At 36.8% G+C, this 10,970-nt stretch overlaps 1 protein-coding gene across 2 annotated transcripts; it reads right to left on the bottom strand.

Moving 5' to 3' along the window:
* Nucleotides 1-3,939: 3,939 nt before the first annotated feature.
* cidec (cell death inducing DFFA like effector c) lies at nt 3,940-7,954 on the bottom strand. 2 transcript variants are annotated; one of them, XM_046863310.1, is made up of 6 exons: nt 7,804-7,954; nt 7,142-7,210; nt 6,878-7,019; nt 5,927-6,076; nt 4,785-4,975; nt 3,940-4,484 (listed from the first exon to the last, which is right to left on the bottom strand). In XM_046863310.1, the coding sequence occupies exons 2-6, from the start codon at nt 7,189-7,191 to the stop codon at nt 4,295-4,297; spliced, it is 723 nt and encodes a 240-aa protein (XP_046719266.1). In that variant the 5' UTR covers nt 7,192-7,210; nt 7,804-7,954; the 3' UTR covers nt 3,940-4,294. The 2 variants fall into 2 exon arrangements, with proteins under 2 accessions (XP_046719266.1, XP_046719191.1); XM_046863235.1 differs by having other exon boundaries at nt 7,142-7,192; nt 7,804-7,952.
* Nucleotides 7,955-10,970: the final 3,016 nt, after the last annotated feature.

Here is a 10,970-nt window from a genome sequence, read left to right as displayed (position 1 = left end):
GCACATGACATCTAAGACCATCGACTGCAACTCATGTTCAAGAATTATTTCAGGATATAAATTTTTCTGGACCTGACAACTCAAAAACCCATATACTCACCAAAACCGAGATCTGCGCAAGCTATATTAATTGTTAAGTGCATGCAGTATTTAAACGTACAGTGCTTTTGACACTTAACATTCAAAAAGAAAAAAATATTTTACTTATATGTGAAAGAAGTATTATGGAGTAATATATAAGGTGGGTATTTAAATAATGAAGTGATGCTTCCTATTGCTTTTTCATAAAACAGTTCATTTATTGCAAGCAACGTGCCTTATACAGTAAGTACTGAAGTCATCATGTAACATTGCATTAATAATTACCATGCGTGCACTTTTTAAACATATCAGTGCCATAAACTTCCATAGTGCAAAAGGAAGCAGCTCTTGAATGCAGCACCATGCTCACCACACTCCCAGAAGGAGGAGGAGGAGCTACGCCACTCTCACAAGGTCATCAGAGACACCTCAAGGGTGGATATGTCTGAACATTGCAATCATGAGTCCCATAATTGCTTAAAGCCAGGCTTCGAGTGCAAATTTAAGACGTGATTGGACCATTTGTAAAGTGTTAAAAAAAACTCCACATGCTGTATTGACAGGTGCTGTAACTACTCAAGTGTCTCATCTAATAAAACTGTCCAATCAGAGGCTGCACTGCTCCTTTTTTTTTCCATTAAAGTGTTATCATGGCCATTTCGTAATGTGTCTCAGTCACCATTCATTTTTAATCAACTTTATTCTGGTCAGGGTTGAATCTGAAGCTTATCCTAGGAAAACTAGGTGTGAGGCAGGAGTACACCCTGAATGGAGCACCACCCATTTACAGGCCATTCACACACATTTGCATGCAATCTATTGTAGCAAACCAACATGCATCTTTTTTTAAAAGTGACAGGAAGCTGGAGAACCCAGAAAAAAAATCAAGATCCTGTTCAAAGGCCAAAGAACAAAATAAAGAGAACATGATTAGCTCAACCTAACTAAGTCTATGTTAAATGTCACTTTTGGTATTGTTATTTTAAGGCTACCTCAATATGATTTTTTTGTTAGGGTGCTGTAATGACTGAAAGAGAAAAGTGATTAGGTTCTGATTTCTTTTTTCTAGCCCTTTTATTATAAAACTCCCTGATTTTGCTCTTAGAGCTCTTAGAGCTTCAGGTCATGTTAGATCACAACCTATCATTGCATTTGATAATGATTCTATTATGTGTGAATAAGTGTTATTAAATGACATGTTCTATTAAGGCTACCCCACAATCCTATTAATGAAAACGCAGAGAAACACGTTTGGACTGGATGGAATTGGATGGCAATCTGTCTGCCACATTTCATTTACTCTAGTTCGCCTCTCAGCAGCACTACAAACTGAATACCTTACGCAGAATTACACAGCCCATTGAGAGGTTAGTCAAGGCTCAAATATATACACTGACGAGATGAGTGTGTGTTTGCATATGTTAAACTGCTTGCCAAAAGCCTGGGGACACTTCGTTTTTCAAGATGTTCTTAATAAATGAACAGTGCCTATACATATACATGCTCTCCAGAATTATTGGCACCTGTAATGAAATTATCAGATGTTTATATAAAAGCAATCCTCAACCATGTCCTGTTTTCCTGAGGTATAAATATGAGGTTGCACAAATGTGAAAAAACCTTGATCATGTTTTATAATATGAAAAAAGCCCTAAAGAATTCCAACACAAAATAGACAAATGGTTATTGAACTACTTAAATTAGGTACTGGATATAAAAATATATAACCATTCAAAAATGATTTCCAATTAGGGCTATTTTATAAATGTTGTAGGTCTGAAATAGTTGGAATATTAGTTTACACTTTTATTAAAGCAAGCTAGTTAGAAGCATTACCTGGGAGCATCTCTCAAAATGCCACTCCTGTGCCTCACTGGGTGTCATTTAAACCAAAATTAGCCCCCTGTATCATAGTCAGATAAATTAGAAATTCAACTTTTGGTGAAAAAAAGCATCTGGTTCTTGCTACAAATGCTGTAAAATATGGAGGTGGATCAATTATGGTTTAAGGCTGTTTTATGGCTGGTGGTTCCTGGGCTCTTGTGAAGATTGATGGCATCATGAATTCTGCTAATTGCCAGGCTATTTCAGCACAGAACCTGGTTGCTTTGCATTGAAAAGGCTTGGTACACATGTACATGTACACATCCATAGTTAATTGAATCACATATTTGATGAGTAGAATCTCTGGTTTATTTAGGATTACAATCTGAGCAATATAATCATGAGAAAATAATATTAAAATGAAAAAGGTGAATTGGCAAGACTAAATGGCAATGACAACAATAAAATAACAATATGAAGTCCAACGATTTTCTTTTCTTTTTCAGCTTTTTTATCATATACTTTGTAGTGTTTCAGATTAAAAGAAATATAATTTACACATTTAAAAAAAGGGATGTTCATATATTATATTTTTTGGAGAGCATGTGATTGTGAGTGGTAGCTTGAGTTTTAAATTCTGTAAAGCTGCTTTAAGACAATGTTCATTGTGAAAAGCGCTATAGAAATAAACTTGACTTGACTTGACTAGCTGCCAACCTTGAAATGAGCTTGCCACCTTAACAGCCACTCCAATTCTGACCTTAATTCCCTATGAGGAATTGAGAGAAACTCTATGAGATTCATTATTTTTATGCAGTTCATGCAGACTAAATGCAACATACAGTATCTCGCACACAGCTTCTGAATAATAATTGAAGCATATGTGAAATAAAAAAATCCCAACTATGAAACCTATACAGTGATAGTATATTTTTGGAAAATAATTTTGCACAGAGAAACAAATAAAATATTCTGTAAATGCAGTACTGTCGAAATATAATTAGATTCTATTTCTAATCAATGTCTAAATGTCTAACACATCTGTGACACATCACTGACATGTGCAGGGTTAAAATTATACAGTTAAAAAAAGCTCATGCCTGCTCCTGGAGTGCTCATATTCTACTATACACCTGGCTTGGAAATTTCAGTGATTTTAGACCTTGATTATCTGGCTCATGTGCTACAGGGTGTTTGGGACCCAATGTGGTAGAGCAGCTGCCTGAACAAGAGAAAAAGCTTACATCAGTAAGGGTGAGCACTGGGACAGCACAAGCATTAACTTATTGTTATCCGCTTTAAATGGATCTGCTGTAGGATACAGGAACAGTCATTAAATTGTGACATGTCTCACAGTCTTTTGATCTCACTTATTTATCTGTTCGTCAGTGAACAAACTGACCAGTTGATGATGAAGTTGTGGTTGGAGGGTTGTGCGAGTGAATGGGCATGATTTGGAAAGGACACTGAGTGGTATGGAGTGGTGGGTGCAGGATCCAAATGCGTCATCCACTCTCCTCTCTGTGAAAGGGATCATTTCCGTCCCCTCCACTTTCCTCCCTCCAGCTGTGCCTTTCTACTCTCTCTCTCTCTCTCTCTCTCTCTCTCTCTCTCTCTCTCTCTCTCTCTCTCTCTCTCTCACTCTCGCTCTCTTTTTCTCCATCTCCATTTCTCCTCCTTCTTTCAATATTTCTTCTCCCCTCGTTTATCTCTATTTCTCATGCCTTCCCTATTCCCATTCTCCGTACCTAAATCTGGTAATACTCTCATGTTTTCTCTCTCTCTGTATGCCTGTCTCTCTCTTTTTCTGCTTGCCTCTATCCCGCCAGGCCTTTTTCTTGTGCCTTCTCTCAGAGACAATTACAGGCTGATGTGGGATTAGGGAAAACACCCATTCGTTGGCCAATTACAGGCCAGGCCAGTTAGACAAGCATGTCATCCCCTTCATTCCTCATCCTACCCTCTCCATGCACACACACACACACACACACACAAAACTATACTCAAATCAGAAGGCTGGGTGAGAATCTCAGATGATTTAAAATTCTTTTTTTTTATTCAAGATCAAGGTTGTAATACAACAAGCACAACGCTCACTATCAATACAAAATGTGAGTATTTCATAGCAGTTAAATATATTAATAAATATTAATAACTTCATTGTTAAGCAGACACACCGATGTATCTAAAACTAGTATGTGCAAATAGCAAAATATAACCGATACAGTCTATTTTTGATTACTCCTTCTTGTAAAAGCCTTTGCTTTGTCAGAGAGTGTGGTATGTATGTGTCTGCAATTATACTCCTGTAACATAAGTAACCCGATGCCATAGTGGTTTCCAAGACATTTGTCTGGGCAAAAACCAAGCTATTTAAACTCCCAGGTTTTTAGCTTTTGTGGTCAGCTGCTGTTTTCTTCCACTGAATGGCCTGTAATGGTTTGTTTATGTGTTTGGAAGCAGTCAGTTGTGTCTCAGCTTTCTCATCCTCATCAATTAAGTGTTGCATATAGTATGAAGTACCCAGTAAAACATGGCCAGTGGCTTGCATGCTGAACAGAGTCCATCTTAGAGCCTCCCTGTAGACATAAAGACAAGAAAACAAACCGTTGTTGATTACTGGCTTCAGTGACTGTGTGTCTGTCTATTTAGTTTGTCTTTATGTTGATTCACTAAAATACATGGCAGCATATAATATAAAAAATAAAATAAATTGAAGTAGAGTTTGACTTTTCAGTAATTTGTCTGCACAAATTAATTCACATTAATTGATAACTGTGCTGTAATTGAGCGTTGCTTTATATACTATGCATGATCTCTTACTACAGTATTGCCCTTGATATGCTTACATGTCTGTGACATGGAATAGATTTGATTACCTAAACATTCGCTTTGCATGGTAACACTGCAGATCATATGACAGAGAGTACATCCCATAGAGAGTCATCTGTACATTCAGGCATCCGATGAATTCCTTTGGGTGGTTTTTGTAAAAATCGAGGGTCAGTTTGGCCAGGTCCTTCCTATGCTGTGTCTTGCGATCTGCAGCTGGACCCCATAATTGACTACTCTGTAAAAACATCACGGATTTCAGCGTGCCATTTGGCATTAATATTTCAGAGCGGTACTGTGTATTCTACAGTCAAAAACAATGAAGAAGTTGTGCTTGAAGGACAGACTTTCAAAACCATCATAGATTTCAACACAATGACTGATGTGCAACACATCAGAAATGAAAAAATAAAAAAGCCTAGGGCAAGGCATGGAGTAAAAAATCCTGCTCTAGAGATGTGTTCGTATTTAACTTTTGTAAGTGTCTGTCAAAATGTAATGGATGAATGCAAAAACAAAGTGAAATTTTCCCCATTGACTTCCTCCTCCTCTCCTGTCTTCTAGTCTTTTGGTTTAGTGCCTTGAACATTAATCTGATGTGCATTCAAATACAGATTAATGCATTTAAAATAATGGGTGATGGTGAATTATGGAAAACAGACAGAGGCGGGAAAAGCATACGGCCCAGCATGAAAAGAACTAGGTAAACACGAAGGTTAATGGTATTCAGGTACCCGCAAATCATTACACACATAATTAAGTGCGTATGTAAATTACCTGCATTGGACAAACACTATTCAAATTAGTGTGCTGCCTAAATGGTGCTCTCATTGTGACTTGCTGGCTGACTAAAGCAGAGGAAATGAATTCGCTAGTGTGTACCTGTGTTGCCGTTGGGCTTGTTGCTTGGTTATATTTCAGTAGTGTGACATAGTATAGTGAATAAAATTACAATGTGCTCATGGAATCAATCATTACAGACTATGAAACCAACTTTGGTACATTGTTTTATGCTCAGCTTCATAATTCTATAAAAAAATTTTCATTAAATTATAAAATAAAATATTCCACCACCTCACATGAAAATCACTTTGTTAATATATATACAAATTCTTAAGCTTTTCATTTTCTATAGAAAATCATGTTTCTGAAGTTTTCTTTTTAGCATCTGAATATGTGGGATTATTACCTGTTGAGGTGTCCACTTCTGTCCTTTCTCCAAAACCATTAGCGCAGTGCTGTTCTTGAGAGTCTGGAAGAAGTCTTCTGTGTCAACTCCTGTCCCATCTTCATCCAGCACCAGGCCTGCCACGCAGGACACACTGAACATCTCCATCGTCTAAAGGTCAAAGTACAAAAGAGTCTCTTGTCAAAGAATGTGAAGCAGAGAATGTGAAGCAAAGAATGCTTCAAAAGATTTAATATGGTAATGATACGTTTAGGTATAGTTAAAACTATTTAAACACAGTCATTGACAACAGTAGGAAAGAAAAACTGAGGAGGTATTGAAGTTCTATGAACCTAGAACTGGATACATTAAATACCTTTTTTATCTACTTATTGGGACCATTTTAGCTTAATATCATCAGTAAAATCTGCTACAGTATCCTAGCATATCTTTTAAAAACAGCAAGCATTCAGGGTGACTAATAAACTATCAAAGTTTACATATAGTTTAACAAGTTAACATTTTACAAGATACCATGTAAAGGTGTGTCATTAAATTCTAGCGTTTAACTTGTAAACCGCAGCATTGACTTTTAACATATTTTCTATCTACAGTAAACGTAATTTGTTCACTTATTTGGTGATATTTTTGAACACTTGTGATCAGGCATGTCAAAGTTGCACTGCAGCATATATAAATCATCGATGAATCAGGACAATGTCAGTATCAAACTTTAAGTATTTCCCACTCGCTTTCTTTCACTCTTTATTTTTTGTTGCTCATTGCCTTTCTGTATCTGAATCTGAGTCATTAATTGCTCCTTTATTCTTTTATACTTCTATGGCTCACAGTTGAATGTGATTTGGAGGAGCTGTCAAAAACTGACTATTGAATTGTCCTTCCACTGCCTTCCCTCCTCATTCTCATCCCCCCAGTCTCTCTCCCCTCCTTCTCCTCTCCTCCTCTCCTCACCTTGTTCAGCAAGTCTTTTAGTCCATCTGCCATTATGCCTTTTTTTACAGAACGGTCTGAGTTGGTGACCCGAAACGGTCTGGGGCGTGGGTTAAAACTGGGCAGGACAGATGCGCTGGCTGCCACACATTTGTTAGATATACTGTCAACGCATACACACAAAGCATAAAGAGGTTTTTTTAGGAGATAAAGCAATACACAGTCCTCTAACCAAAATGATCATGAAAAGTGGAAATACAGTAAAAACATTGGCAAGACACTCACTTGGAAAGAGAAGGTGAGAACAGATTGAGAGACTTCTTGGCGTAATCCATTCTATTTAACCAGCAGAGTCAGATTTTGGAAAAATGACAAAACCAAAATAGCAAAAGACAAAGAAAAAAGGAGTGAACGATAAACAAAAAGGTGGAAATAAATGCATGAATTTATCAAGAAATTAAATGTGTTGCCTTTTCGAGTTAACACCGTTAACAAACAACATTCCTCAAACAGTATTTCATGTATCACTGCTTATCTAATCAGTGCAATAAGTAGGTTAAAAGTGAAGGAGAAGCTTCAATACCCTGAATAACTCAACTCATATAAAATGAGAGAAAAATAATATAGCAATTTCTCATTATAAAAGATTTTAAAGCTTAAACATCATAATAAAATGTTAGTTTGTTATTCTTTTTTAACTGAGTTGTATTGATTTTAAAAGTACACCTTTGTTTTAGCTTTTTAATCATAAACACACAACCCAATTAAAAGACAATAAACTGGATACTGAACAGAAATGTATGGAATATTTTTTCTCTTTAAATAGAAAATATAAGGTGATTTATCTATACAGCATCATGCCCAGCATTCTGAATAGGCTGTGTCCATAATCAGGTTAAAACAGTTACTAAAAGTATGTGAATAAATGTGTAGAGAACTCATTTTACCTTGATGTACTTAGATCCCTGGTCTCTCTTTTTGTATAAGTATCAGTATCAGTATCAGTATCTTCTGAGATTTCTATCGTGTTGGTAAGTCAGATCACTGTGGTGCCGAAATGTCAGTGTATTCTGCGTTCTGTGTGTCTGCTCTCTTTCTAGTCCTGTGGTGTCCTTGCGTCACTAATGTTTTGACCTTTGCTCCAGTCTGACAGCAGGGAGGATATGGGTTACAGCTGTGTAAAGCATGACTCTGTAGCAGCCTCTCAGACACACCAAACATATTATGAGCTGTACCAGAAGCACCTTATTCGCCTGTCACTTATTTCCGATGACATGGAAAAGATTTGATTCAGAGGCGCTAAATTGCACCTTTGCTTCCCACTAATACAGAACCTTAGAGAAATCATCTTTTGTTTTTATCACTATATATGTAATATATATTGTGTGCCTCTAATGGTCAGTGAGGTTATATTAAAAAAATTAGACATTAAGAAGCACTGGTGTAACTTAAGTTTAAAGGAACGCACAAACACACACACACACACACACACACACACACACACACACACACACACACACACACACACACACACACACACACACATATATATATATATACGTCTGGTTCCTCTCAAGGTTTCTTCCTTATGCCATCTCGGGGAGTTTTTCCTTACCACAGTTGCTCATCAGGGACAAACTTACTCACAAAGAACATATTAACTTTTAATCACCACATTATCTGTGTAAAGCTGCTTTGAGAAAATGTTCATTGTTAAAAGCGCTATACAAATAAAAATGATTTGAATTGAATTGAATTGAATTGAATATATATATATATATATATATATATATATATATATATATATATATATATATATATATATATATATATGAAAATTCATGAAAATGTAAAGATGTAAATAAATTGAAACAGTAATGTAAATAGTGTTAATGCAAATGCTTTAGATTTTATACACACACACACACACACACACACACACACACACACACACACACACACACATATACATACTGTATACATATACATATACATATAAATATACACATTTCATTATAACAAAGCATATTTGTTTTCAATGTCAACTGGGTCATTTAAAGGTAGACATTTCGAGCTTTCTATATATATACAGTGGAACCCGGTTATGTCGATGTCCTAGGGGGTCGCCAAAAAGCATTGAGATAACCGATGATCGAGATAAGCGCAAATCAAAATGGCGGCAATATATTAACGTGCTTGAAATTTCTTTATGTACATGATGTGCGTTAATAAATGAGAATGTGCATGCACGTGTTTTTGGAGGGTTTTTTTACACAACAGCGTTGCCGCGATTTGTTTGATGAAGGCATGCTATAAAAATGTACATACATGTTTATCTGTCAGGAATCCACCTGCCACGCCCCCTTCGGCCCCCTTCAGCGTGTCAGGTGTTTTCTCGGCCGCTTTCTCTGAAGCTCCCGCGGCTTCAATCCCGCACATATGGTGCTCGTTTAGCATCATCACCAGCTCCTATTTAAACTTCCACACTCTCACTGTCCGTTATTGTTGGTATATGTTGGTTCACGGCGGTCGTTGTTATCGCTCATGTGTATCCCGGTACGTGCCTTCCCACCGGCACTCTCTCAACGGCTGCTCTTTTCTTCCCAAAGCGCACATGATTCCCCGATCCTGCCGGTGTTCATTCTATGCTTTTGCTGCTCATCCCATGTTCTCCCGTGTGCTGTTCAGCGCCGCGCTTCTACTTTCGCCGCCCGTTCATCGCATAACATTTAACAACAAAAGGCATATGTGCACTAACTAACAGCAGAGATTCACCAGTATACAATACAACACCTGTAGCATCTGTAAGGCTTGATTTTTCCACCACTTCCGCGAGTTCTTCTGCGGCTGCACAGTGCTGATCGAGATAACTGAAGTTAAATGGCAAATTTCCCCCCCTTGTGCTTGAGATATTAGGGTTCGGCGAAATAAAAAAGTCGACATAACCGATAAAAAATGCTAAGACAAAGCGAGAATTTGGCGGTTCCACTTCAAAAACGTCGACTTAATAGGGTTGTCGAGGTTAACCGAGGTCGAGATAAGTGGGTTCCACTGTATTTATTATGTCTGTGAGGCAAGTATTCACTGGGATTCATGTTGTTTTATTTATGTGAAGAGACATGATTGAGACGGCAGAGAGCACCTGCTGTCTGCTTTCTTTATTTTACAAAAGCACAGCGTTATTATGAGTGTATACAAAAAAGTAGACCCTTTACACATTCGAATGATGTATTGCTCTTATCTGTATGATCAAGTAATTTAAGTTTATTTCAGAGTTATGAAGAAAAAATGCCACACGTGTTTGTCGACCCAAAAGGGTTAATTGTGTGCATCGTGGATTTTTCAGTGTTTATTTTTATATATCTGAGAAAAGAAAGGATGTCTTGAATAAATGTTTGTCTCATTGTTAGCTTTATAAACTAGCCTACGTCTGTGGTGTGTGACAGCCAGAAAATGTATACACCAGTGGTAGATTGAAAAAGCCACGCAAATTTTAAGAAATAGGTTGATGGACTGAAAACAGCATGCAATAAGAAGGAAAAATATTGATCGTCACCAAAAAAAGAAAACTAAATTAATGAGCCTGGTTTAAAAATGTGAAAAGTAGAAAGTACAGATATTTGTGTAAAAATGTAATGAGTGCAAGTAAAAAGTAAAAAAAAAAAATTAAGTAAAGTACTGATACTTACAGTACAGTAACGAAGTTTACTGGTACTGGTACTGGTATGCATATATATAAAGGAAAGGTTAAAAAGGTTCAAAGGGCATGTATTCTTTAGCACACAACATCAAAAAACAAAATGTGAAACTGTGCTAACAAATTCATAGTTAGAAGTAAGACTAAATGTATTTAACAATCTGCATCGAAGAGTGATGTATTATAGGTGATAAAAGTGGACTACAAACATAAACCTGCCCATAAACTGAACATTACGTGTAAGCCTAAAGTCCAATGATGATATCATTAAACAGAGAACAAAAGGTACCGGTTGTAATCCTGATTCCTTTTAAGTCTCTAAGCTATGTCTCTTATCTGTAAAGATAGGTCCTGATCTAACCACTGTCATGTGACCACTCTTACGTAGAGAATGACACTAAAGATGTGGTATTATTT

Source organism: Silurus meridionalis, chromosome 1, assembly GCF_014805685.1.
Source record: "Silurus meridionalis isolate SWU-2019-XX chromosome 1, ASM1480568v1, whole genome shotgun sequence".
In the NCBI taxonomy this organism is placed as follows: domain Eukaryota; kingdom Metazoa; phylum Chordata; class Actinopteri; order Siluriformes; family Siluridae; genus Silurus; species Silurus meridionalis.
Note: the sequence above shows the minus strand (reverse complement) of the source record. Positions and strands in the feature narration are given on the sequence as shown.

What these genes read in the sequence shown, in the direction of transcription:
- cidec (XM_046863310.1), bottom strand. Translation starts at nt 7,191, where the DNA reads ATGGATTACGCCAAGAAGTCTCTCAATCTGTTCTCACCTTCTCTTTCC. An exon ending in TAAAAGACTTGCTGAACAAG is followed by an intron (nt 6,077 to 6,877) that starts GTGAGGAGAGGA and finishes TTTGACCTTTAG; the next exon opens with ACGATGGAGATGTTCAGTGT. An exon ending in AGAAGTGGACACCTCAACAG is followed by an intron (nt 4,976 to 5,926) that starts GTAATAATCCCA and finishes ATGTTTTTACAG; the next exon opens with AGTAGTCAATTATGGGGTCC.